General features: G+C 40.1%; 1 protein-coding gene across 1 annotated transcript in view; it reads right to left on the bottom strand.

Annotated features, from left to right (window-relative positions):
- Nucleotides 1-12,986: 12,986 nt before the first annotated feature.
- ofcc1 (orofacial cleft 1 candidate 1) overlaps nucleotides 12,987-24,843 on the bottom strand; it is an 86,637-nt gene continuing 74,780 nt past the window's right edge. Inside the window, 3 exon segments of the mRNA XM_051066929.1 lie at nucleotides 12,987-13,527; nucleotides 13,726-13,864; nucleotides 19,173-19,373. Coding sequence (XP_050922886.1) covers nucleotides 13,454-13,527; nucleotides 13,726-13,864; nucleotides 19,173-19,373 — 414 coding nt within the window. The 3' untranslated portion in view covers nucleotides 12,987-13,453.

Below are 24,843 nucleotides of genomic sequence, written 5' to 3' on the forward strand. Positions count from 1 at the left end.
TTTAAAAATAGTACAATTATTGAACAGAATATAACAGAAACACTTTAGTAATAATGCACAACTTTTGAGAGACACATGCTGGCAGTCTCTGCTGGTCAGCTGTGCAACAATAACTCAACAGGCATCTCTTTAATTCATAAATGAGACAAATGCATGACCATCTTCTGCCTGTATCATCCTCCCTCTGGTCCTTTTATTTTAGCCTTTTTTCAAGGTCGTTAGTCTGGGGCATGAAAAATGTTTCTTTCTGCCATCCAGTGTCAAGTTATGTTGAACAAATTGTGAGGCAAGATTTGTTTACAGGAGGAAATAAAACAAGAAATAATGTTGAAAAATGGGTGCAGCACTTAGTTTTCGCAAGACAATTAATGTTGTTTGTGGAAGGCAAAAGCGCTCATGGCCAAAACCCATCTCTCGTCCTCTTCAGCTTGTGAATGCAGTCAATGTTGCGGGTCTCTCACTGTGTCACAAAACAACACATTCATATGTGTATGGCTATTAAGTGTTGATTTGCATAACAGATGATAGTCAACAACAGTGCTTCATCAACAAAATGCCCCTTTGTTTCAGCATGCAAAGACTTGGGCTTTCACCGAGTTGAATGGGCTGTTGATTTTGGCAAGAACAAACCTCAGAAAACACATATAACACATTTACTTTAAAGCTTCAAGGGTTAGAGCTTGTTCTTCTTCAGCTCCACCTAGCTTCACATTTAAATAGGTCTAAAAATCCCCATGTGGGAGCTGCAGACACACACAATGCTCAAAAGTAAGAGTGACAGCACTATTATGTTGTAAGGGAGAATGATTATTCTGCAGCTTAAAAAAAAAAACAATTAAGTTCAACAGTTAAGTTCAAGAGTTTTTCTATATTTATTATACTATCTTATGTCCAGAAAAGCATTAAAACGAAAGCCTAAAAACAACCTAAGACCAAGAAACTAATGTGGCTGCTCATTGTGTATGGCACTACAAAATGGAAAGTGCTGAACTGTTATTGACAAATGTCATTGAGTAAAATAAACCGAATCATTGGAGATATAAGTTTGAAAAACAGCCAGCTTAGTGTGCTGATAGATGGAGATTATCACAGTATTCAGGAGGAGCTGTACCTCTCAACACATCATTGAGAACTATCCTAACTCAAACAAAGTGTGGGATTCATTAATACCAGTGTAGTTTCAGGTGGAACACGCTGTTAAGGATAGCCTGCAATAGCCTGAGTGTTTAGATGTAATTTTATCCTTTAAATATTATTATTATATTATTATGATATTATTGTAGAGTTTATTTACAGGTGCCTATAAATGCTCCATTTCGGAATTGACACAAGACAAATATTTTTTAAAAAAAGGAAGCATTCTTCTTGTAGATACATTTCAAAGTCATTTTTTAACCCCCCACTATAAATCATGTCCAACCATGTTTGTATTTACTAACAACTTTATGTTAGTTTAGATCTACACCTATGCTGCATATTACTGTATGCTGTTACATTTGCAGATTGCAGTTTTGGCCTCTAACTGTAACTCAGCTATGAGGCATTGTCTACAGGTGAGTCAACCATCCTATCTTTCATACACACACACACACACGCACACTAAAGCTCCCCTGTTAGTAATGCTCTGATGGTCCCCATTGTGAACCTACTTGACAGCTTCTCCCAGCCACGTCTGCAATGAAGACACAACACACAGACTCACACCCCACATGCTGAAACAGAGACCTGAAGAAGGAAACCTCTTCTGCGCCTCACACCGGAGCTTGAGCTGATGTTGCCTGACACCGTCAAAACAAAGGCTCAGTGTTTCCTCACTGCTACGTTAAGCATCAAGGTCGGCACACCAGGCCTTACCTGCTTCCTGTTTGAAGGCTCCATGGAAACCCATTGTGACTACGCCACCTGGTCAGTGTCAGCAGAAGTCAGTATGAGTGGTACAGAGGAGAAACAGAGAAAGGGAGAGGGAGACCTGAAAGAAAGGCTCACAATATCCTCCTATACTCTGACTGTATTGCTAATGGAAACTATTGTCCTTTTTCACCAATACTGATTTTGCTCTAGAGAAGAAACACAGTGTACTGTTTATCCAGGCTAGATTGTCTGAAACACTGACCTTTCCACCCAAGTCAGATGATTATTGTTATGTAGCTCCTCCATTTAATGTAAATCACTGTAAATCACTCAGGGAATAGAGTGTCAAATAAATGTTTTAATAGTGTACTTTTTTGCCATATAGCAGAAGTATGATACTGGGAACATTACAACTATAGCTCTGAAAAGATTCATTCATCCTCTGAGCCCACTGCTTATTTTTTTGGCTGTAGTGTTGTCAAATAGTTGCACATTGAGGCTAGAGAGAAATCTAATGCCTTCAGGGGATTTTTTTTAAGCTACTGGTGCATTTTAAGAAGTTACATACATAAAATTTATTCATTGTGTCAGCCCACTATTTATTGATCACTAAAGTTGTGCCACATGCTTGCATTTTGCTCAAGCTTGAGGAGTAATAATAGTTTTAGGCCTCGGCTAGGAGGGGGATGTATCATAATGTGACCACAGGCGTAATCTAAACTATGTAAACATGTAGATAAGTCATATTAGAGTTGCATGTATAAACTGTTAACACGTAGTGTTTTTGAAGACAGTAAAATATTATATAGTAAATATTTGATTTCTGTTGGAGTCTGTCAGGTCTCTGTTGAAGGGAACACCTTTGAAACAATGTGCAAAGCAATAAAACTGCATCCATTTTAAATCAAAATTGCGAGTAGTTTCGTAAAAGTAGGCTAATGCAAAAGAAGTGCGAAAGAGGAGGAGGAGCTGGATCCATGTGTGTGTGTTTTCAGCCTTCCCCCAAATTGAGGCCACACTTAAGGTCAGCAGAGTGCGAGGAAATGCAGCGGGTTGCAGAATGTTGTTGGCACTTAGCTTGGCGCACTTCTGAACCTCGTAGATGTTTGTGGCAAGGTCACTGCAGGAAGCATAAATGGAAGTTGATGGCTCTGTTGTTCCGTGTCATCGGCCATGCTCTCCACCATACTATTTGGAGACGGCGCTATTGAGTGCAGCTGACATCATGTACATATATGCACAAGGAGGCAGGCGATGTTAAAAAAGCACGGCAAAAAATAAAGCCCAGCTCAACATTATCAAGACCAAGCTTCAGTTAGCCCACACAATGTGATGATGGGATATAATTGATGCATTTCCTGTCTTCAAGCCGAGAGAGCTTTTCATGCTGGCTTACGCAAACACCCATCTTTGTGTCTGACTGCATGTTAGTGCAAGTTTTTTTGTAAGTATTTGTTGGCTAGTTTTTTTTTTCTTCCCTTTTTAAATGGAAAGGGATAATGGAAATTCATGATGAGAGGCTAGAGTGGTCCTGATGCTCCGCTCACCCTTTTCCTACTCAAGACTTTTTTTTTCTACTTTGCAGATGCATTGTTTTACTGCAAATTATAACCATAAAAAAGACTCTGATCACCCATTCTGTTAAATTAATAGAATTACACAAAAAATGTAATGATAGCAATTAAGTCTTGAAAATGCAAATTTTATAGTCAAGGACGATTACCTCATTTATAGCATGTGCTGGAATGATGCCAGATGAAGGTAATTTAGATCCGGGTTGCTCACGGTTACATCATGATGAATATGAGACGAGCGGGGCCTCATCACGCACCTCCAGTCACCCAACTCTCAATCAAATGGAGAGGTGGGGGTGGAGTTTGGGGGAATGAGGGACATGAAAGCTGTCAGGGACAACTCTTCTGGAGGAGAAAAAGACATACATCAGGACTACATCAGTACTACCTGATGTATTCCTGATGGATGTACTGATGGGACTGAAAGAGTATGAGGATAAAAGCGGCAGGTATTCTCGAAAAACTGTGAGTGCTAGATTTTTAAGGGACTGCAAAGGGCACCTCTGCACTGACCATTAGCTTTAAAGGCCCTATTCTTGACTTCTGTGACTTTCCAAATATTATGCATTCCAACAACTTCACACAGAGAAAAACTGATGAATTTTACATTAAACGCTGACATTTTAGAATGAAATGGATTCTAACGCAGGTTTGATGGAAGCCTCTTAGGACGACACCGCGTTGCTTCATTCAGCGTGCCCTGTTAACCTCACAATGTTTATTGCCCGAGATTAAAAATTCACATCAAAACTCCATGCCCAAATGACATTTAAATGCAAGGATTTTTAAACCGTAACTGCGTTTGGCTGGGTAAAATACTCACATTAGTTAATTATTCGAGAAAGGCAGATGTAATGGCATGAATCTTTTATGGGGGCCTGCCTGGTGCCATGATCTCTAATAGCTTAACATTTCACTTTAGCACTCCCTCCATTCTAGTGCAAACCAGGACTCTTCTAATCAACAACTGTTTTACATACCGGACTGTGGTGCAGGGGGCAGCATGGCAGTGAAGTCCAAATCCAGTGCACTTTATGTTTTGAAATCCCTGCCTCGCTGTCTGTCTGTTATAGAAAAAAAAAATCATCACAAAGAGCAAGAGAGGATAATTCATAAATGATTAATCACAATTTCCATCATGTGGACTCGATATCTTCCACCTATATATATATATATATATGTATATGTATGTATTTAGTTTGATATCACCTCTGGGGAGGTTTAATAGTGCAAAAAGCACCAGGATAAAATAGGAGAAATAGCACAAGGATCCCTCTTGTTTCTTTTAAAACTGAAAAGGCATTTAACTAACATTTCACCCAGGTCTGGCTATTACACAGTCTATTGACACACATTGCACCTGGGTTGGACTCTTTCTCAACCCCATCCATCGGTCACACAGATTGTCCCCTGGTAGGCAGGGGCCTGCGACGTTAATGGAAATGGGGCGATGCTGGGAGCATAGAGCCTGGAGAAGCCTGGATGATCCCTCAGGCCATGGCTGCCATGGGATGAAATAGAGAGACTATTACAGCGGAGTTGTAAAACCCCACACGCTCCACGCGCTATCATAATAGAATATTGATTCTATCAGATGCCAGGCCCCAGCCTGTCCCTGCAATGAAGAAAAGAGCACTAAAGGTCATTGTGTGAAAGAACAGAGTGGGGGAGAGAGAGAGGGAAGAGCAGAGAGGTAAAGAGGAACAGAATAGACTGGACAGGAGAGAAAGAGTGGGCTACTGCTGTTGTGATACTGTATTTCTGCAATAACAGAATATATGTATCATGCTAGAGCACACTACAAAAGTATTAGAAAAACTAAAAGGGCAAGTAGAAATTATTTCAGTACCATATGAATAAAGTTGAACCAATCTTAACTCATTTCTGTTCAATTACACTCCTTTTTTTTGCATTGCTGCATCTGTCTCCACAGCCATAAGTAACAGGGAAGCAATTTCAACCATTAATTGTTGATCAAGGCGGTTGGGAAAAGCGCCAAAGGAAAAGGATGACAAATAAGCGCCCACCACATGAACAGCAGTACAAATTACACCACAAGCAGGATACGTTTATGCTTGATTGGAGCAATTTAATGTTTTCTTACAAAAAAAAAGCTTGCAAATCCTGGGAGGACAGTTAAGGAAATGACTTTTTAATCATCCAAGGAGCCGCTGCGCCTTGTCTCTCCTGATAGCCCCATATTGAAGACTTAGAGCCATTAGGAGAAGGAGTTCGTTGGTAGAGGCCATTCTTTGCAACTTTTTAGGGTGCTGCTAATCCAAACTAAATAGGAAGAGTTCGAACTGGGGATGAAACAATGAAAACACTTCATGCAGGCATTTAATGAGGATTCTTTTTTCTAATTCTTTACTTTGTTTAGATTATTTAAAACATGTCCTGCTTGATATCGATATAGATATATTCAGTTTAGGATCATATATACAAAAATCAAGTAGAAAACAAGTTACAGATCCTGTGCATCCTCTATAAATGCATTGTCCTTAGATTTTACAGTACGCGGTATAGTTTTAATCATGGCTCTAAATAGTCTTAAAAGAGGCCCAAACTACAGTTTCAGGAAACAACAAAAGCCATTACAGTTGGTCTCCAACCATAATACTTTGTAACCAAGTCAGGGGAGGCATATACTTAACAATGCCACAGTTACATGTACTATACATTATAGGAAATTGACTAATCTTTGCTGTGACATTATGGCCTGTACAAAAGTCATGATAAATTCTGTTTTTCCTGGGCCCTTGGAAAATGTATTCATGAAATTTCAATGTCCGATGAAACAAGTCATCTTTTAACCAGAGCTTGACTGTCATACTGACATACCATTCCTCATTTGTATTCTAGGCAAGGGTTTATTTTAGTCAAATAAATATCCATTTGTCTTCTTGTATTTCTTTTTTTTTCTTTTTTTTTTTTTTTTTCAATTCACACACAGCCCCGGTAATTGAACAGTAGTTGTTGTTGAGAGCCCCAGCAAATGAAACTGCCATTGTAGCATCAAAAATAATCAATTTGATGAGTCTTGTATATACTCCCATACTCAAAGTAATGTGATATTGATTCAGCGCTCTGATTTAGTACTCCTTTCCTGCACCAGAATGATTATTGGCTTTTGACAAATTCCAGCGCAATCTTTTACCCCCCCGCCTGTATATACACACACATACACACACACACTGTGCCCAGCCTCCTCTTTTGTCTCGAAGCACCGGTGCCAAAGCCTGGAGCTGCAGTTCCACTCTGCAGCCTGACTTTGTGTTTGTGTAACACACTTGGACAGTGAAAGATTCTTCTTTATTGCTTAACAAGAGCAGGAATACAATTTGACCCAATCAGTCTGCATCAAACTATTTTACACGCAACTCGATTTGCATGTAAAGGACATGGAATTTCATAGACTATACACTACTCTCTCTCTCTCCTTAACACAAACACACATACACGTGTACCATTACGTTATCTTGTTTTACAGTGTTGTGAGGCATTGTTGATTGTAGCTCTGAAAAACGAATACATAATTTAAATCCAAATCACCCTCCTTAATCCTGCCACCTCTACACTCTCTTTTCCAGATGAATAAAAGGGATGCCGAGGACTTGAACAATCGTATGGATGGAGTGATAGCTGGAGTGTAGGGATTGGGGAAGACAGATATATGGACAGCTGGTTAGATGGAATTCAGGTGTGGAGAGACGGAGGAAGAAAGGAAGGAAAGAGAGAAAAGAATGATGGAAGGCTGTGTAGGGGTAAAAGGGATGAGGACAGGGTGTTGCAGGAAAGATGGACAGGCCAGTCTGTACTGAATAGCGTGTGTAATAAAGAAAGGAGACACTTGGCCCCAAAGAGGACATGGCTCACTTGGTGTCTGCTTTAACAAGGAGTATGCTGTATGTGTGAGAGAATGCGTGTGTTTAAGATCTAAAGCCACTAAATATGCCGATGCGTGCATTTTACACACAGAAATGCCTATGGGTGTCTGCAGAAATGAATAAATGATGTATGTGTGTGTGTGTGTGTAAGTGTGCGCATCTGCGTATGTGTTTGTTTGTGTCGGACCATGTACAGTGCATGTGTGTTTGTGCACGCTGCAGGCTGCATCCCCTATGTGCCGTGCATGAAAACACCTCACACATACACAACAGGGGCCTGCTCATGGAAAAATCAATATGCTGGTGGTAGAAATATGCTTGAATGTTCTCTAGGTGAGAGATTGATCTGAGCTCCACAGAGGGTCTGTCCAAAACCAAATAATGGTTAGGGGCCAGCGACCTCCAGATCTCCGCAGAAAACAATAATTATAACCACACTGTGTATTCCTAGACTAAGCATAAAGGCCATGGTCAATGAGGGCTATGTTCAAATATTGCAGTGGTGGTTCACCATTAAGAAAAACTGAAGCTTTCAACGGTAATTGGACCCACAATTGTCAAGACATGTTTTCAAGGGCCTGATTGCCAAAAAAGCTTTGGTTATATTAGCCCAAGAGATATGTAACTATAACCACCCCAACACAACAGAGGTGAATGGAATTTAATTTGTGGTGCTCACAGCATTGAAAAATGATGCTTGAAAAAATTACCAGCAACATCACTTTTCAGAAGCGTTGTCCTGGTCACTATGGATAACCCACACACTGTCAAGAGTTTTCATCTGAATATTTTTTAGCAGAGAATTTCCACTGAAAACTGTTCACAGCGAATACAAAAAAATCTAGAAGAAAAAGAGATTTTTTTTTTCTTGGAAGAGACCCTTGTGTCTCCATCACACTATAATAATATAATAATAATAGAAAGTAAAGTTGCTGCTTTAAATACATGTATTTATGAATTATACAATAGTACTATTTTACACAGAAATTACCATCATCCTATATGAAAGTAATCCAATATAACAAATGATCACATATAAATTTCTTCTGAATTATCTTGATTCTTTGATTCATTATGAAGTCAAGAAAATGTTGTTGACTAAAGCTGAACACGGATGTTCAGCCAAAGAAACCTGCATCATGATAATTTCATAATGGACACTGAGTATGGTTAATGAATATTAAGTATTGTTGGTTAGATGCATGTGTGCATGGTTGCAGTAGCATTGGGCGACTAATCAGATTCTCCGACAGAGCATTCAGGAAAGAATGACTGCATGTATTCTGCCATCCATATAAACATTACAAAAACATTACAAGATCTAGATCTAAATCTAGAAACCCACAATATATCATGTCCATTATGTGTACCTGTTGCTCACAGATCGATAGACTCCCTTGGCATTATTGTTGGTGATGCCTGTGTCCAGCTCCGTCCTGGCAGGTGCAGTAATGTAAGCTGTCTGTGTGGAAAGCGACCAGGCAGGTAGACTGATGGGGGGAGACAGCCAAGTTGAAGCACTGTGTTGGCGTGAGAAGATTTAATTGCTCTGTGTGGCATGAAACTAACTTGGTCCAACATTCATCATCAGGCATAGCCTAATGAAAATAAATTCCTTCAACTACATTTTGTCATTTTAGCAAATTATGTTACAGGCGGCAAAAGGTTTCCATTTCAAAAAATGTTGCTGGGCTAGGTTTATTATAAGTGTTCGGCTGAAAATATGATATTAAAATGCCTAAGTCAAAATTTTAAGTAGTTCTTGATAATCCCAATGGAAAATATAATAACACATAAAGTGGTTCTATTTTCCCAAGGCTAGATTGGCATACAGAGGAACCTGATATTACCTAGCCTAGCCTATCATCAGCACAGCCACTTTTTGAGTGATGAGTCTCCTACAGGAACCAACAGCTGTATGTGCAAATCATGCATATAAATCAATTACTGGGGCCCTATGTACTTTAAATGCACCCATTAATTAAGCAATGTCAGACACAATGAACCGTGAAGTTCATTACATTTTTAGCATTCAAACCCAGGATTATTTGAAGAGTGCATGAGAGAGAGGGAGACTGGTTTACCTAATGATTAGCCCCATAGCTCAATGTCGGGCAGACGCCAGCGGAAATTTCAGGAAAGCTGTTGAGAGAGAAGACAGAACAGCAGCAAGCTGTCTCAGCAATCTACAAAACATGAACGGGTTGATCAAAAGGAGAGCAAGAAACAACAACAACTATGAGCCGTGCCTACTTTTGAACTTTAAACTCAGAGGAGATACCGTGGACCTAGTGTCTTATACAACCATCCACACAAGTTCTATCTGGTGGATTGAGATATATATTTTATATATATTCTTATTTCTTAGTATTCTTATATTTGTATTTGTGCACACTCAGGTTTTGCATGCAAAGTTCAGCACCAGTGAAATACACAAAATAAAGCTACAAAGTATTCAGTATACAGTATTCTATGACTATTGACATATAAGAACAGTATACTGACATTAGAGCAAAGTGAAACAATTCACATTTGTTACTTATCCAGAGAGTGAGTTAGAAACCCTCAAGTGTTGTGAAAAAAAAGAATCAAGCAAACTGAATATTCAAGATTTTCTCTCAACACCAGCATTATGCAGGTGTTTTGTATATGGATGTGTGTGTGTCTGCATGTGCATGTATGTGTGTGTGTGTGTGTGTGTGTGTGTGTGTCCATATAACCTCAGTGTTGCCTCATGCCAGGCTGTAGTTTGTTTCAAGTTGCTGTGAGATGACAGGAGAGGTTGTGAGCAGCGCAGAGCGAAGAAGCTGGGCCCAGCTGACTGGCATTAAGCAATGACCTCTGCATAATGAAAGATGGCGACAACATTTCCCACTCATTACAAGGTTCCACACTGTGACAAAATTTGCATATTCATATATTTTCCCCTCCAACCACCCCCGCCCCCCCCTCCCCTTTTTTTCACTGCAAATTATTTTTCCTGTGAGCAGGACATCTGCCTCCCTGACACTGCTCTGGAAGAAGAAAAATAAATAAATATGTGTGCAGAGAGGCACATGATCTGTCCAGATGCCACAGAAATATGGCACGATGTTGACATCATCGCACACCCCGACCGTGTGTGTTTTCCACGGCTTAAGCACCAGGAAATCATGTTCGGGGTCAGCAGAGAAGAATACAGCTTGGGCAGGAAAAAACGACAGAGGTCTGGAATGTATATCTATTTTGCATATTATTGCTATACCACAGTGACATAAATGCCACTGTAATACTGGTGTTGCAGGTTACACACAGTTGGGGCCAATATATTCATGTCACAGAAGAAAAGGATCAATAGAGGGGTGGTTGAACTGATCAGACCAGCTCTTTGATCTGACTGGTTTCATCTAATCTTAACTGAGGTTTTTTCACCTATTTTCTTTTTTTTTTTATCATCAAAAATAATTGAAAAGTACAAAACAAAACAAAACAAAAGGAATAGAAATGTATTTACATTTAAGACAAAGTTTCGTTTTTTACATTATAAGTAAATAAGACATAGGCTGAAATAAATTAAAAAAAAGTCATAAAAGTAATAGCTTTGCAATTTAATATTTACAATTACATTTTCAAAAAAAAAAAAAAAAAAGTCTTGTGAGAATGCTCCAGGTATACACGTACTTAAGCTGACAGTGCCTTCAGACATCCTTGATCAGGCTTTCTCTGATCAAAACAGCATCAGAACACTATGCTCTTCCACCCTGTACGAGACATAATTACATTTCAGCATTTCAACATCAAACAAAATAGTGCCATAAATGAAGTTGGGTAAATAGAAACAGACATGTATGCATAGACAGTAAATGTACAAACTTCTTCATCAAAAGAAATGCTTTTGGTTTCCTTTAAAAAAAAAAAACAACAACCAGAAACAGGATGAAAAGAAAAAAAGCAGCAAAAGTGGGAATTTGAATCCCTTTTATTTAGTTGGGTAACTTTAATTCAAATGAATCAGGCTGAGCTGCTCCCGCCAACCGTGCCCGAAGAGTTGCCGATCTCAACATGCAGCATAACGATCACTGCAGCACTTCTCAATACAAACTGTTTTATGTGAATACCTCAAGCTGAGGGCTACATAAATATAGAATTAGACAAAGTGTTATTTTTTTCTTTTTATGTTTTATTTTTTCCCCTCTTTTCTCACTCTCCAGCAACATCCCCAGGTTGGGTTGGCTCTAAGCAGATGCAGGCACTGCAGTTCCCTTATGATAGTTCTGCAAAAAGGTTTTCTTTCAACTTAAATCAGCAAATTGTGGAGCAGAAACCTAGCGGCATGTTTCTCTCCCCCAGAAATACTTGCTCCCAGGGATCAATTTGAAATTTAAATTGTGGTGAAATGGTGTTTGTCATTAACAATCAAATATTTGAACCACTGAAATACCTTTGCCCCTTCTCCATCTGCACCCCCTGCCCCCAGTTGGGAAAATAGTGCACAGGGTATTGTTTTGATGATGATGAATCGAAAAGGTGGTGAAGCTCTCAGAAAACGTCACACAAGAGAGAAAGCCATTCATCACAATTTATATATTTGTACATATTAGCATATCAAAACAAACAGGAGAACAGTGGAATATTTGTGCTTTTCAATTGTGTTGATGTTGCTTTTCAGACCAACATCCTGTTGCATGTAAAGGAGACAGAGGAAAACCAAAGAGTTGTGTAAAATGATACAGCTACTAAGGTAGGACAAATGGAGGGAGAGGAAAGAGGTTCCTGTCATCTCTGAGAAGCAGCGTCTCTGCTTAATGTTCATTAGGGGGCTGATTGAATTGGGGGGTGTAGCACTGTCACTGTTAATGGAATGATCTCTAATTGGGGCGCATTAGCTCTATAGGTTCTGGCTAGTGTCAAAGGCAGACAGAGGAGAAGGTTGCAACATGAGAGTCTAAGACATTTTACAAATGCTGAAAACACAGTAAAATACACCAAATGTCATTCTCTGTATTTGCATACGCTGACAAACAATTAATCCTAGGTAGAATTATGACAATATGTAGCATTTTCCCCATTTTATAGATAGACTAATACATCTACAAACTTCTTTTTTATGGGACTCCAAGGCTAGAAAGGCCTGTGGCTCTATCAGACCTCCATGGATCAGAAACAGAGGTGTTCGATGTGTGTGTGTGTGTGAGAGAGAAAGAGAATGTGTTATGCATCCATATGCACTGTGCATCACACCCCAGGGCTACGATTGTGATGGTTTAAACATGGAGGTGAGGAGCAACTTCAAGGCCAAAGTAAGGTGTGTTCATGATAATGACGAGCACAAATGACCGCTATTGCCATCCAACAAGACCCAGAACTTGATCTGTAATGGCTGCCCATAAAGGAGAATCATCATCAATGAAAATGACAGGTTATTAAGATCTGATTTTAGGGGGGCTATGGCTTTAGTATGATAGGTTAGCTATCTATAAAACCTTTACGGCCTGGCCGTCAACGACATCAGTCCCGATCCCCATCTCCCTACGCCTTGTGCCAGAGACACATGCTAATAAGCTCACAACCTTTAATTAAGCAATATGTGTAAGTAGGTGGTCATTATGGCCTGATTTGTGAGCCACTTCATTACACTGAGCACCAGCTAGCAGACACATATTCAATACAAATCAAGCTGGCCTGAATATTATCCTGCTTAATGTGAGGCCAATATTGATATTTTATCACTCGTGTTCTGATTAGTGACTTTTAGAATCTTCATTTTTCATTGTGTTGAGGCAGCACTGAACACCTAACGACCTGCATTCATTAGAAGTGTTGCTGAACATTGTTTATTAGGTTTTCAAAGAGCTAACCAGTTCACATATACTATTTATGTTTATTAAGGACCCAAGAACAAAATAATTTACAGCAATGTTTTCGGTTGCTGTTATTCCGATGAGTCAACCTTTGGGTTCCAACATACACCCTTTTGACTATATTAGGTGTTTTCTTTCAGTCACTGAAGGGTACAGTTCCCATAAAATACAACATAAACATACAGTATAGAAAAAGTAGTACTCAACCACTTTTCAGAATACAGAATCTTTTGACAGTTGACAGTTGATTAGAAGACTTACGTCAGTTTAGGGTCCAACTATCTTTGTCTTTGCTTTTATGTCATTGGTTGAGGTCTTGGAGTGCAAAACTGGAGTCACACCTGCTTCCTCCTACTGGCTCAACACGATGGGACCCTGAGGGAACGAAACACCCAATGAAACTGTGCTGTGTTTGTTGAGCAAACAGCAGATAAGAAAAGTTTGCACATCTAAGTGGGTCACATGTGTGTGAAATAAGGTGATGGGGAGCTCTGAATGTTTACTTTGTGTGCTCTCAAATATGGTGAGCAATACACAAGTAAACATAATCAAAATGATCAGGTGAGCACTCACGGCCAAATAGTTTCTTCCGTTTCCGTAGCTGGTGTGGAGCACTTGCAACTTCCTTGTCCTCCCTCTGATTGACAGAGGCCTGACGTGGGCAAGGCACCACCTGGGAAGCGTCATGCACCCCCTCCATGTCGCCAATCACCTTCAGAAAAAAAAACATGCATGCTAGAGTCGGGGACGCTCAGCTAGGCAATATGAATAGAACCTTAACAATAAATGAACAGCACAACAATGATAAAACCAACTGACTCTGGGGCCATATGTATCAAGCATCTCAAAGTACAGGTTGAACTTGGATGACAGTGACTGAGATTGGCAGGAGAAATGTTATTTTCCTCAAGGCTTGCAAGTGGTGTTGTCATGCATAGTCTCTACCTCTGTCCTCGTGCTTAGAGTGAACTTGGAGGAGAAGCAGAAATGGAGACTACATGACACACTACCTCTCGTCCCAGAGGGGAAACAGCTCTCACAACTCTGAGTTGGCCTACTTAATGTACAGTGATAGGCAATACGGCTTAAATCTCAATGGTATAACCCATGATAAAATGATAACGGGTAAATTTGTCTAAAAATGAGATACAATTTTATTATATGAAGAAAATAAATGTTGTTAAATTGTGTTACATAAATAATAACTTAATACATTGATGGGTTAAGTCTGCATTCTTTCTGTACATCCTCAGCTCTATATTCTATCATGGCAGCATCAAGTAGTCGTGTCAAAAATGTAGGCTGACACTTTTAAAGTTGCAAATTATACAGATAGAGCAGCAGTTGAGGAAACTTGAAAAATGTGCCACAGAGTGCTTCTTTGTCTAAAACTAGTATAAACAGGCCAGATAATTACATGCGGTGTACTTTGGAGAAGTCCTCCTGCTAAGCAGATATGGCTGCCAGGGAGGCATTAATCTGCTCATGCAACATACAGTACGTAGCCAAGGACATTCCCCTCTTTCCCTCTCTCTCCTTCTGTGTGTCTCTTATAACCACACACACCATGTACAGAAAAGACAGCACGCGTGCACAGACACACACACACAGACACAGCTTACAGAGCACACTCACTTCCTGTATAAATCATATTCATATTTCTGAGGGCTGCCGATGACCTCACGGCAAATGAAGCGTGGGTCCTCAGCTCCGCAGCGGCAATCAAACGTGCGGCAGAGTAATTACAAAAGAGGGGTAGGAGGGACAATTGATGTGGTTTGTCAATTAATGTTGCTGCAAGGTGTTTTTCGAAAGGTTAACTTCTTCATATTCTCTGCATGTTAAATTAGGTCAATATTGGTCCGGTGAAGAGCTGTCGTCGTGTGCAGACGGGCGATGGGCTGAGTCATGGAGAGCCGAGACAAAGGGTCCTGGTTAATGAGAGATTTGATAGAATATCATGATGATGAGGTGTCCCTTATGTGAAAGAGCAATCCTCTGTGCTCTTTTTGATTTTGCATTTCTCTGCTCTCCATTTTTTCCCCTCTGGATTCACAGTCTCTATCATTATTATCATCACCCTCATCAGCATATTCATCACTGTTGTCACTGTTATAATAAAAATCTACAAACTATAAGGAGGATATACACTCTTAACTAAACAAACCATGCATACTACAACACAGCCATTCCTGCTGCTACTAAGACAATTAAATAAAATACAGTTCTAAACTTGCTTTGTAAATAAACTGCATACCTTTTGTTTCTACAAACACTTAAACACATCCCAAAAAAGGGAGGGGAAAAAAGCACAGCTGAATGTGCAGAGAAAAGTGTTTTTATTTATAGAAGTCGCTGGAGATGCTCATCATCAGCGTTTTTTCCGAGCCATAAATAATTTGCGGAGAGAGGTAATATTCAAGCTGGCAGAGTCTTAGTTGTGCATCTTTAATGGAAGTTTTACAGAAGCTGAGCCAGTTCTTGCATATGCTGTTGCCTCCCATATGGAGGAAAGGAGACAAAAGGAGCACAGTTGGCTTGTCCTATCTTTTCATAAGTCCATCCACACTTAAATGCTAGCCTGGGAGAAAAAACGACACAGGGGGACATAAACCCACTGTGGTTTTAGGAGGGAAGATAATGACTTTGCCTGCATTAATTTCTTCATCAGCCATCTTGTTTCTTCAGACAGAGTGGTTACGAGGCCCTCTCTGAAGGTCCTAGGTTATATAGATGCATTTTCCTGCATAATTTCGGCCCTAACAGTTGTTGTCAGCAGTGCTTTTTGTGGGTTGGCAGCTGGGGTACATCTGTTTATAGGTAATGAGCATTTGGAAAGCTACACCTCACTTTACCTGTAATGGCTTTTATTGGAGCACACTGATGGGAGCGTGGCTTTAACTTTTTGTATTGTTGTGATTCAGCTAGAAGATTCCTTCAATGTGGTCAATATTACAGATGCCTGCCTTGGGCACCAGACGGAATGAGAGCATATGATGGATCATTAATATTAACTTTCTTTAAACAGAATTCAATATGCAAGTCAATAAAGACTTCATTATTGTTGTATTTTTTACTACACACCCACAACTTCAAATTTACCGTTTCACTCCATTCTTAATTCTTGCTAACGATGCAACACAGGAAGAAAAAAAAAATAATAAAAAAAAATGTATTTCTCGTGACTCTTGCTCTGCTTCTCACTCTCCAGCAAATCAAACAGGACACACCTCACAGTTCTGTTCCTTCCAAACAGTGTCTATAGCTCAGGGCACTTCTTCCAGGACTTGCTTTTTAAGGTGTTCGTTTAGACAAATTTTGGGTGTAAATTTGTGGGTATTATGCAAAGCTGCTGGCCCCTGGAGCTGTGGTCATGTTAGTCTAAGGGAGGAGCAAGTCCTTGGGGGCATTGGTGTCCAGGACACTGCCTGCGAAAACAGAGCTCTTTAAAGGAAATGAGCCATCCGTCAATATTTCCTCAGTAAATGGAAACAGACTCCTTAAAGTAGCAGGATTACCCTTTTAACTAACTGGGACAGAGAATGGAGTTACATTATTACACAGTCAAATTAAGTTAAATATTTTTGTCACAGTCATCCTCCTGCTTCAAGAAGCTTACCATCTACACTGATCAAGATTTCATAAAAACAAAGCAGCATATTACATACTACTACTACTGATAAGAATAAGGAAAAAAAAGATCTATTATGCATGGTACATAGCCTTGATTGAGATGCTAAAACAAAAGCAATAATGTCAAATACACCGAACCTCTGTACCTCTGGCTTAAACTAAAACAAACTACATTAGATTTTATTGCTCAAACAGAATTCATGCTATATAATACTTAGCCTAGTAACATAGCAGTTTAACCACATCACCATAAACCATGCTATTATTCAGATAAGTGAATAAAGTAATAAGCCTATACAGAAAAACCCATAAAATTGCTTTAATGTCATAAATCTGAGAACAGAGGGGAACTTCTTTGCATTACTGTGGTCACCAATTCTCATAGTGGGAGGATTTTTCTCTTCCATTCTATAGTTTTTAGCAATTTAATTTTGTAGAAGTGCCTGCTTGGCTGTTAGTTCTCTCTGAGGAGCTGTCACCTTACATCTGAAGGCCAGTTTGTACACAGCACCCTGTCGCAGTGTGTATATTGCTGCCAGAATTATATAAAGCACTAATAAAATCAGCTCAAGTGTTCTTCCGAGTACTGGGGATGCCCTTTGGTGATCCCTGGATCTTGCTCTATACATAAAACCAGTCTATATATTCAGGGGAGGATTAGTTTTGAATATGTAAAGTGGGGGTCCGTGCTGTGAGGCGAAGGGGATTGGCATAGTGCTCTCTCGGCAATGCTGCGCATCTGTGTTATCGTTCCCCACTACCAGCGAGTGAAAGAGGACGCCATCGGCATCTTTTGCTACTGGAGGCCCCTGCCTGTTATGTTGCAAAGGACAGACAGCAACACTCAAGGGACGCAGTGTGTGTGAGAAAAGAGAGCAACAGAGAGCAATAGAAAGAAAGAGTGTGTGTTTGTGTGTGTGTGTGTGTGTGTTCCAAGGACAGTAACACCTATCTTTCACTTAAAGTGGCCTCTATGAAACTCCCTTCACAGTTTAAAGAATAGTGAGTTGGCGGGGTAGAAATGATTTCTCATAGCAGAAATGTCAGGAATTAACTCTGTTTCTCTTGCTAAGCTGAGGCTGTGTCTAACCGTCTAGGTTATAGGTGTAGTAAATGTATGTAGGCATCTGCATTTATGTGTGTTTTTTTTTCTTTTTGTAGGAGCTGTGTTTGTGTGCTTGTGTCAATGTGTGCATGCTCTGTTTGGCTATATACAACTTTCCCCAGATGTCTTATCTGCTCCACACAGGTCTAGAGGCAACACACACACACACACACACACACACACACACACAAAAACACACACAGACAGTGTGACACCAGTAATAAATATACCATGCTGTATGTTTACCCACATAAGCTCACCATCACTCAAATTATGACGGAGAACCATTAGAACACAACAGTGCCTCAGAGCTAATTGTTTGCATATATAACCCCCTCCCTCCTAACTCCTCTGACATTCAAACTTCAAAATATTAATTTTGTTGGGATGATCCAGGTTGCTCTTGGGGGACTGACAAAATGATTGAGGAAACTGAAGCAGCTCTGTGTGCTTTTTTTTGCTGTTTTAAATTACATTTCATCATAAGTCATAACACAGTGTTAAACAGGATTAGGTACTGGGATTTATATCTTACGATACAACTTGTAAAAGGTTGTTACAGGCTGCAGAGATGAAGAAAAAGGTGAATTTTGTCGACAAAGTTTTAGTAAGTAGAGGTTGTGTGAATATGTTGAACTAAGTCTCGATTTGCTTCTCAGGGCAAAGCTTTGAGTAATTTTTTTGTTTAAAAAGAAGAAATAATTTCAAATCTGATTTTGCCCGAGGGAGGAAAAAAATTTCATCAGTTATTTGCCCTTTCAGACCACAGTGCCATGCTACTATATTTGTATTGGACTCACTGAAGAATAGGGATGTAGTTACTGCATCCGTTTTTGTCCTCACTTCTTCTTACTGGCTTCAGAGAGGGAGAAGAGAGAGAACACTGCAAATCACACTCTTCAGTTCATTTCTCTTAAACTTCAGTTTGAAGACAGTCAAAGAAAAAGTGATTGACAGAATGTGGGAAAAATAAGATAAGCCGTGATGGTCTCAAGTCTAAGAGGAATCCCTTGCTTGATTGCTTTTAGTTACCTGTAACTAACCATCTAAATGTAACCTAATTTGGCACGCTTAAAATATGCTATGTATTTATTTATTAATTTTTTTAATATTACATGTTTTTATTTAGCTGGTCAGTAAATTTCTGTAATCATGGCTTATTAGACATAACTTGTCCAAAGCCCCATAATTTTATAGTTGATTTCCAAAAATCCATGTAATGAAAAAATATAATAATAATAATAAAGTGGATATATTTGTTATTAAAATGTTGCTAACACACCTCAATGATAGCTCCATCTGATTGCCGGAGGAAGTGTCTGTATCTTTGTTTCAGCCCACTCAGGTACAGGGTGTAGATTACCACATGTGTGCTGGTCTCACCCTCTGGTAGGGGTGCACCCTCCCTCAAGGAGTCATTATTGGATGCTGCAGAGTCTGGCAAGGGGTCTTCTGCTGTCCAGATATAGTCATAAACAGCCACCTAATAAAGGCACACACATAAAAAAATCAAACTGAGAAAACATTTAAACACAAACACGAAATGTATAAGAACTAAGTTTTCAAAAAGGTCCATGCTCTCAACAACAGAGAGGTTTCTATCAAACACACACATTCCATGATAAATTACTTCAGTCTTTGCTACAGTGTGTAAACTGTTGTGCGACCATATAAGTAGGTACAATTTGGGGAAAAAAATACATAAAAACATGTGTCAGTAACTTTATTTCACTGACACAACCCAAAATCAAAAACCCATCCTAAAATCCGTCTGTACCTTACTATGCAAACTGCCGTGCTGTTCATTTTAATTAAACCAACTGCAGCCACCAGATAAGCACTACTGGTGTGAAGTACATCAGCAAGCTAATTCCTGGTAGTGCATGAGTCCTATGGGGCCTGATCTGTGGCAGATAAAGAGACAGGTTGTGTTTGTGATCATGCATACATATGTATAATCCTGGTGGCAGGCTTGTTTATGACTCTTTGCTTGTATGTGTGCATTGGGGGCTTACACACCTGTAATGTGCTGCCCTTCTCTATTAGGATGAGACACAGGTAGCAAGCGGAGCGTATAACATGTTATATAGGTCATGTAACTCGAAGTCATCCATGTGTGAAGATCATGGAAGCTCTCTTCCTCTCTGATAGTGTCTGCTGGTAAGCTGATGTCTACTGATTATATGCATTATCATAGACAATGCAGTAAATCCATACACAGAGTAAATATAATGATAGAATAACAGAACTGACTGGCTGTCTTAAATTAATCCTAAATTCATATTCTAGACTGCAAATTCCAAATCAAGGACAAAGCAAGGTTCAAATCTCTTGTCTTAGGATGTGGTAATTAGTTGCAAGACGTCACACGTCTACAAAGGCTTAATGCATGTCTATGAACGCTTTCATTTTAACTTTGATTTTAACCTTCAGACACAATGATGGAACTACACATACTGTGCCACATGGGAGCATCCAAGACTGTAGTGAAACCATGCACACATGAGCAAAATCATGGAAACAGTGTGTGTGCTTTCATGTGTGTGCATTTTCGCTGTTGTGTGCTCATGGTCTCACTTGTGCACATGTGAGACTTTTTAAACGGTATCTGTGTGTTTGTATGTGTGCATGCATACATACTGTAGGGGAACATACATAGGCCATATTGCAACCTTTAACTCTCACGCCACAGACTCAGACTAGTGAAAGCTTCATGTACACACACCCACCGACACACACATACACACACACACAGTTAGGGAAAAAGTTTTTCAAGTAGTTTGTAAAACTCAAGGTGACCCTCTAATTGGCTGCGTAATTATGATACGTCTAAAAATACAGGAAAAGGAAAAAGGCAGACTCATTCAGCAGGCCAAGAGTGGCAGGGTCAAGCTGAAGGAGAGGTTTAATTTAGTGGTGTATGGATGTCACCCCACACCCCAAAACAGTTAGCCAAACACAACTCTAGGCACTTCACCGTGAAAACAATGAGAGCCATTATCACACTCGTAATTAGAGACGTTGCAAACCAGCCCCATGAGTAGGAAGGACCTCATTGTCAAAATGTCAAAAAGTCATGGGTGCAGCAAGAAGGAAGACTAGCTAAGAACATTTAAAGAAGGTATGTGTGTGTCTAAGTTTATGTGTGTGTGTGTGTGTGTGTGGGGGGGGGGGGGGGGGGGGGGGATGCATCTCCTCAACGCTAATTCAGCCGCTCATTAGTGAAATCGCCTCACTTGCGCCTTGCCTCTAGCTTGGCCGTGGTCCACACTAGGGGAAACTGATTACCTAAATTCCTTCAGTAATCAGCACCTCGGCAAGGCAGCAATCAGTCTGTTTGGATAGTGTGTGTGTGTTGATTTGCTTTTTTCTTTTTCTTTTTTCTTTTTTGAAGAAATGCAAGTGGGAGTGTGCAGAAAATCCTAGATCCCTTCCTATAATGTAGAAATCACAAACATTTAAAGTCACGATTGAGTGAGAAAACATCCTTTCCCGCTCTGCTGGCCACAGGAAGTGTGCTTATGACCCGGTTAAGGCCCCAGTTGTAGGGACTGTACAGTGGTGATTAGAGTACAGCCTCTGTACTCTAAGTCACTTTGGTTAAACACACCTGCTTAAATTCCCCTGTGTGGTGTGCATGTGTATGTATTTTGGCTTGCATGAAAATATATTTTTTTCATGTTAACCATGCCACCATCCTACGCTAATTAGCACGTGAAATCCAGTTGACAAGACTAGACAAAAGCCTGAAAAGGTGCTTGTGCGTTCAGCTTGGGTGATGCCATTTCATGCAATGCACCATGGCTCTCAGGATGCATCATTGCTGAGACACAAAAAGGAAAGAGCATTAGAAGGCCTGTCTGTTCTACACTACTCTGTTCTGGTCTGTTGTGTTACGTTATGGTACTAGCCTGGCTTCTAGCCCTAGCTTGAGTGCTCTCTCCACTCCACCATTGTTCCATGTGATAGCACTAAGTGACTGATTTAGGTTCAATGCCTGCATGGAGCAGACAGGCCAGCTGTGGGTTAAGCAGATAGCATTCAAGTGAGCTAACCCAATTGAAACCCAATCAAGCAGGGATTTATTGTTGGGGTCTGTATTTAGAAATCTGATAGAGTCTGCATCAGTCCCTTGACTTGCATCAAGAGAGACGGGCCTTATTTCTTTTAGCGGATGACTATAAATGGCAAACCATGTTTTCCAGCAGGGACATAAATTTCAGGATTTGTAGACATTACTGCAAATGCACATGGAGAATGGGAGGGAGGGACAGGGACACAGGAAGTGGGGATGGCACAGCTGCAGACATGGCTCCATGGTTCACAAATATAGTCTGTCTGTCTTTTTGGGAGAAGATGCGATTTCACACCTACCGAATCATACCATACCACATATGAATGCAGAATAAAAGCAATCAGTACTTAAATACAGGCGCCTGTGGAAGGGTTTTCTTTTTAAAAATCCACTGTGACTTGTAATAAAATTTGACTGACCTGTCAATCATTTTTATTCAAGTGTGTGCAAATATCCAGTCAAGAGATGAATTTGGAATTCCTGTCACTGAAATCATAGTTTGAGGCTAAAAAAAATCGGCACCCCTGTCTCAGAAATACAGACAAATGCACTACATTCTAAAAGGGACATTCTTTTGTGTTATATTTAAAAACTGACCCATATTCATACCTAAATTAAGATTTAAACTTGCAAATAACAGCTTAAAAGAGGGCAGACAGTTACTGGGAATTAAATAGTAATTGTCTACTGGGTGACAGACTGGTCTAGTAATAGCTTTGTCTGGGAGAGGTACAGTGCATTTTATGTATTTGTATTACATGTCCTTGACTGTCACAAATATCACTGCCTGACATTTTCCTCCCTTTTGTCACATGTCAGATACAAACACAATGTCTGGAATTCACAATTTTTACAAAAGGACATTTGTTGTGATCCCAATCGGGCATGTCCCTGCTGACAACCAAAACAGTTTGCAAACTTGACCTCATGACCTTGCAGGAAACTTTGCCATTGCCAGGTTCAAAATGGGAACCAATCACAGGGGTCCAGAGAGCAACTTAGAAGTCACCACCAGTCAAATAATATCCCAAAATCCACCATTTTGAAAATACTACAATAAGCGGGTATGCATAACTGATTAATAAACACAAACTAATAAAGTCTCAGAGTGAGTTCTCCATAGGTACTTAATATTAAGCTTTTATTGGAAAAGTGGTTTTACATGCATGTGTCCACCAAACTGTTTGAATGTATTTATTTGCATTTGTGTATGATATACAAGTGCATTATGCCCGTGTGTGCGCCTGTGTGTGACTGGACAGAGGAGAGAAGAAGTCTCTATGGGCAGGCGGGCTGAGCCAGGCTGGCGACTGTCCAGGACAGGAGCCTAAGGCGTGGGCACGAACAGGCCTGTCAGTCCCCCTGATCCTTAAATGATTGATCCAAACTAGATAGCCATCATTACCATTCATGCACCCTCTCTTCCCCAGGTCTCCCTTCCTCTGTCTAATTTTACCTTCCATTTGCATGTTCCCATGGACTAATTAAATCTTTCTCTTCTCTCTCTGTTTCTCTACCTCACTCTCCTTGTCTTTCTCTCTTCATGTCCATTGGTATGAAAAATAATGCAGCACATTTTTGGCACATTATTATGTATGAAATGTGAGGGCATAATGTATTCCAGTTGGTTGAAGTTCTCTAGACCCTGTAATGAGCATGACACAAGTAGACTCATTACACAGGCTCTGTGAATGCTATACCTCCATTTTCTCCCCTCTCTGTCTCTCACTATCTCCAGTCTTAAAGACAAAAGCTGCTGACCTTACCTCTGCCTACCACCCATACGCTTCACACACTTTCTTTCCCACCCTTTGCACAATTCATACATCGGAGGGCTGGGGTTTTCTCCTGCCACTACCATGATCCTTTTGGTTTGTAATTCTGTCCCACTTGGCTTTAATTTACAGTGGGAAAATAATTAGAATCTCACTTTTGCAAAGAGTGGAGTGAAAATGTAAACAATGCTTCCCTGCGGGCGGGTGCTTCATCACTTTGACAGGTGCATTTGAATTTGCCTGGGTGGCGGACAGGCTTGGTTATTTATGTGTCAGTCGCACATGGAAGCCCCGGCTGTGGTTGGGACTATAGTTGGGGCTGAGACTAGGGAAGAGAATGGAGCGATGTGGAGTGGAGGATAAGGGTTTAGATTTAGGGGGAAAAAACTATTCTGGTTCTGGACTCAGTGCTTGGAATGTGGGATGTGGCAGGTACTGGCAAGAGGCTGGATTGGGAATGGAGATCTGTGATGTGATGTGGCTGAGGGCAGATTTATAGCTCTAATGAGTAAAGAGCTGAGGATGGGAAAGAGTACTGGTAGTAATACCTAGAGGAGAGAGGATTTAGAGAAGGGAGAGTGAGATATGGCTGGGCTTGGGAGTTTGGATGTGGATGGTGTTTGACTTGGTTTGGAAATTAAGACTGAAGAAAAACTATGTATGGGCTTGACTCTGTGGGCGGGTACTAGCATTTTTTAATATGTCTGGATCTTAAGTAGAGCTTCCTTTGTGAAAGGACTAATTTGAAATGTTTCATAAGGTGTCAAGTCATCTGGTTATTAGCCAACTTTCTGTAATTAAGTTTTGATACTGTGCTAAAAATGAATCAGATTCATTTCAGAGTCAGGAAAGCATTGGCATAATCCATCAGGAAACATTTGGAACTATTTGGGATAAGTATGTGTGTAGTTCTCATTGTTGGTGGTGGGTTAACACATCAGGACTACTGCAACAGAAAGACAGGTCAGCTAGTTAGCATGGAGTGATGCACAGTTTTATGAAGTTGAGAGCTTTAACCCTGTATCTGAGCATTCAAAGGAGAGCATAGAAACCTGCTCTATACTATAATGAAATAGTAAAGTAGGGAAAATTAGGAACATTGA

The sequence above is a fragment of the Lates calcarifer genome, linkage group LG24, assembly GCF_001640805.2.
Source record: "Lates calcarifer isolate ASB-BC8 linkage group LG24, TLL_Latcal_v3, whole genome shotgun sequence".
In the NCBI taxonomy this organism is placed as follows: Eukaryota; Metazoa; Chordata; class Actinopteri; family Centropomidae; genus Lates; species Lates calcarifer.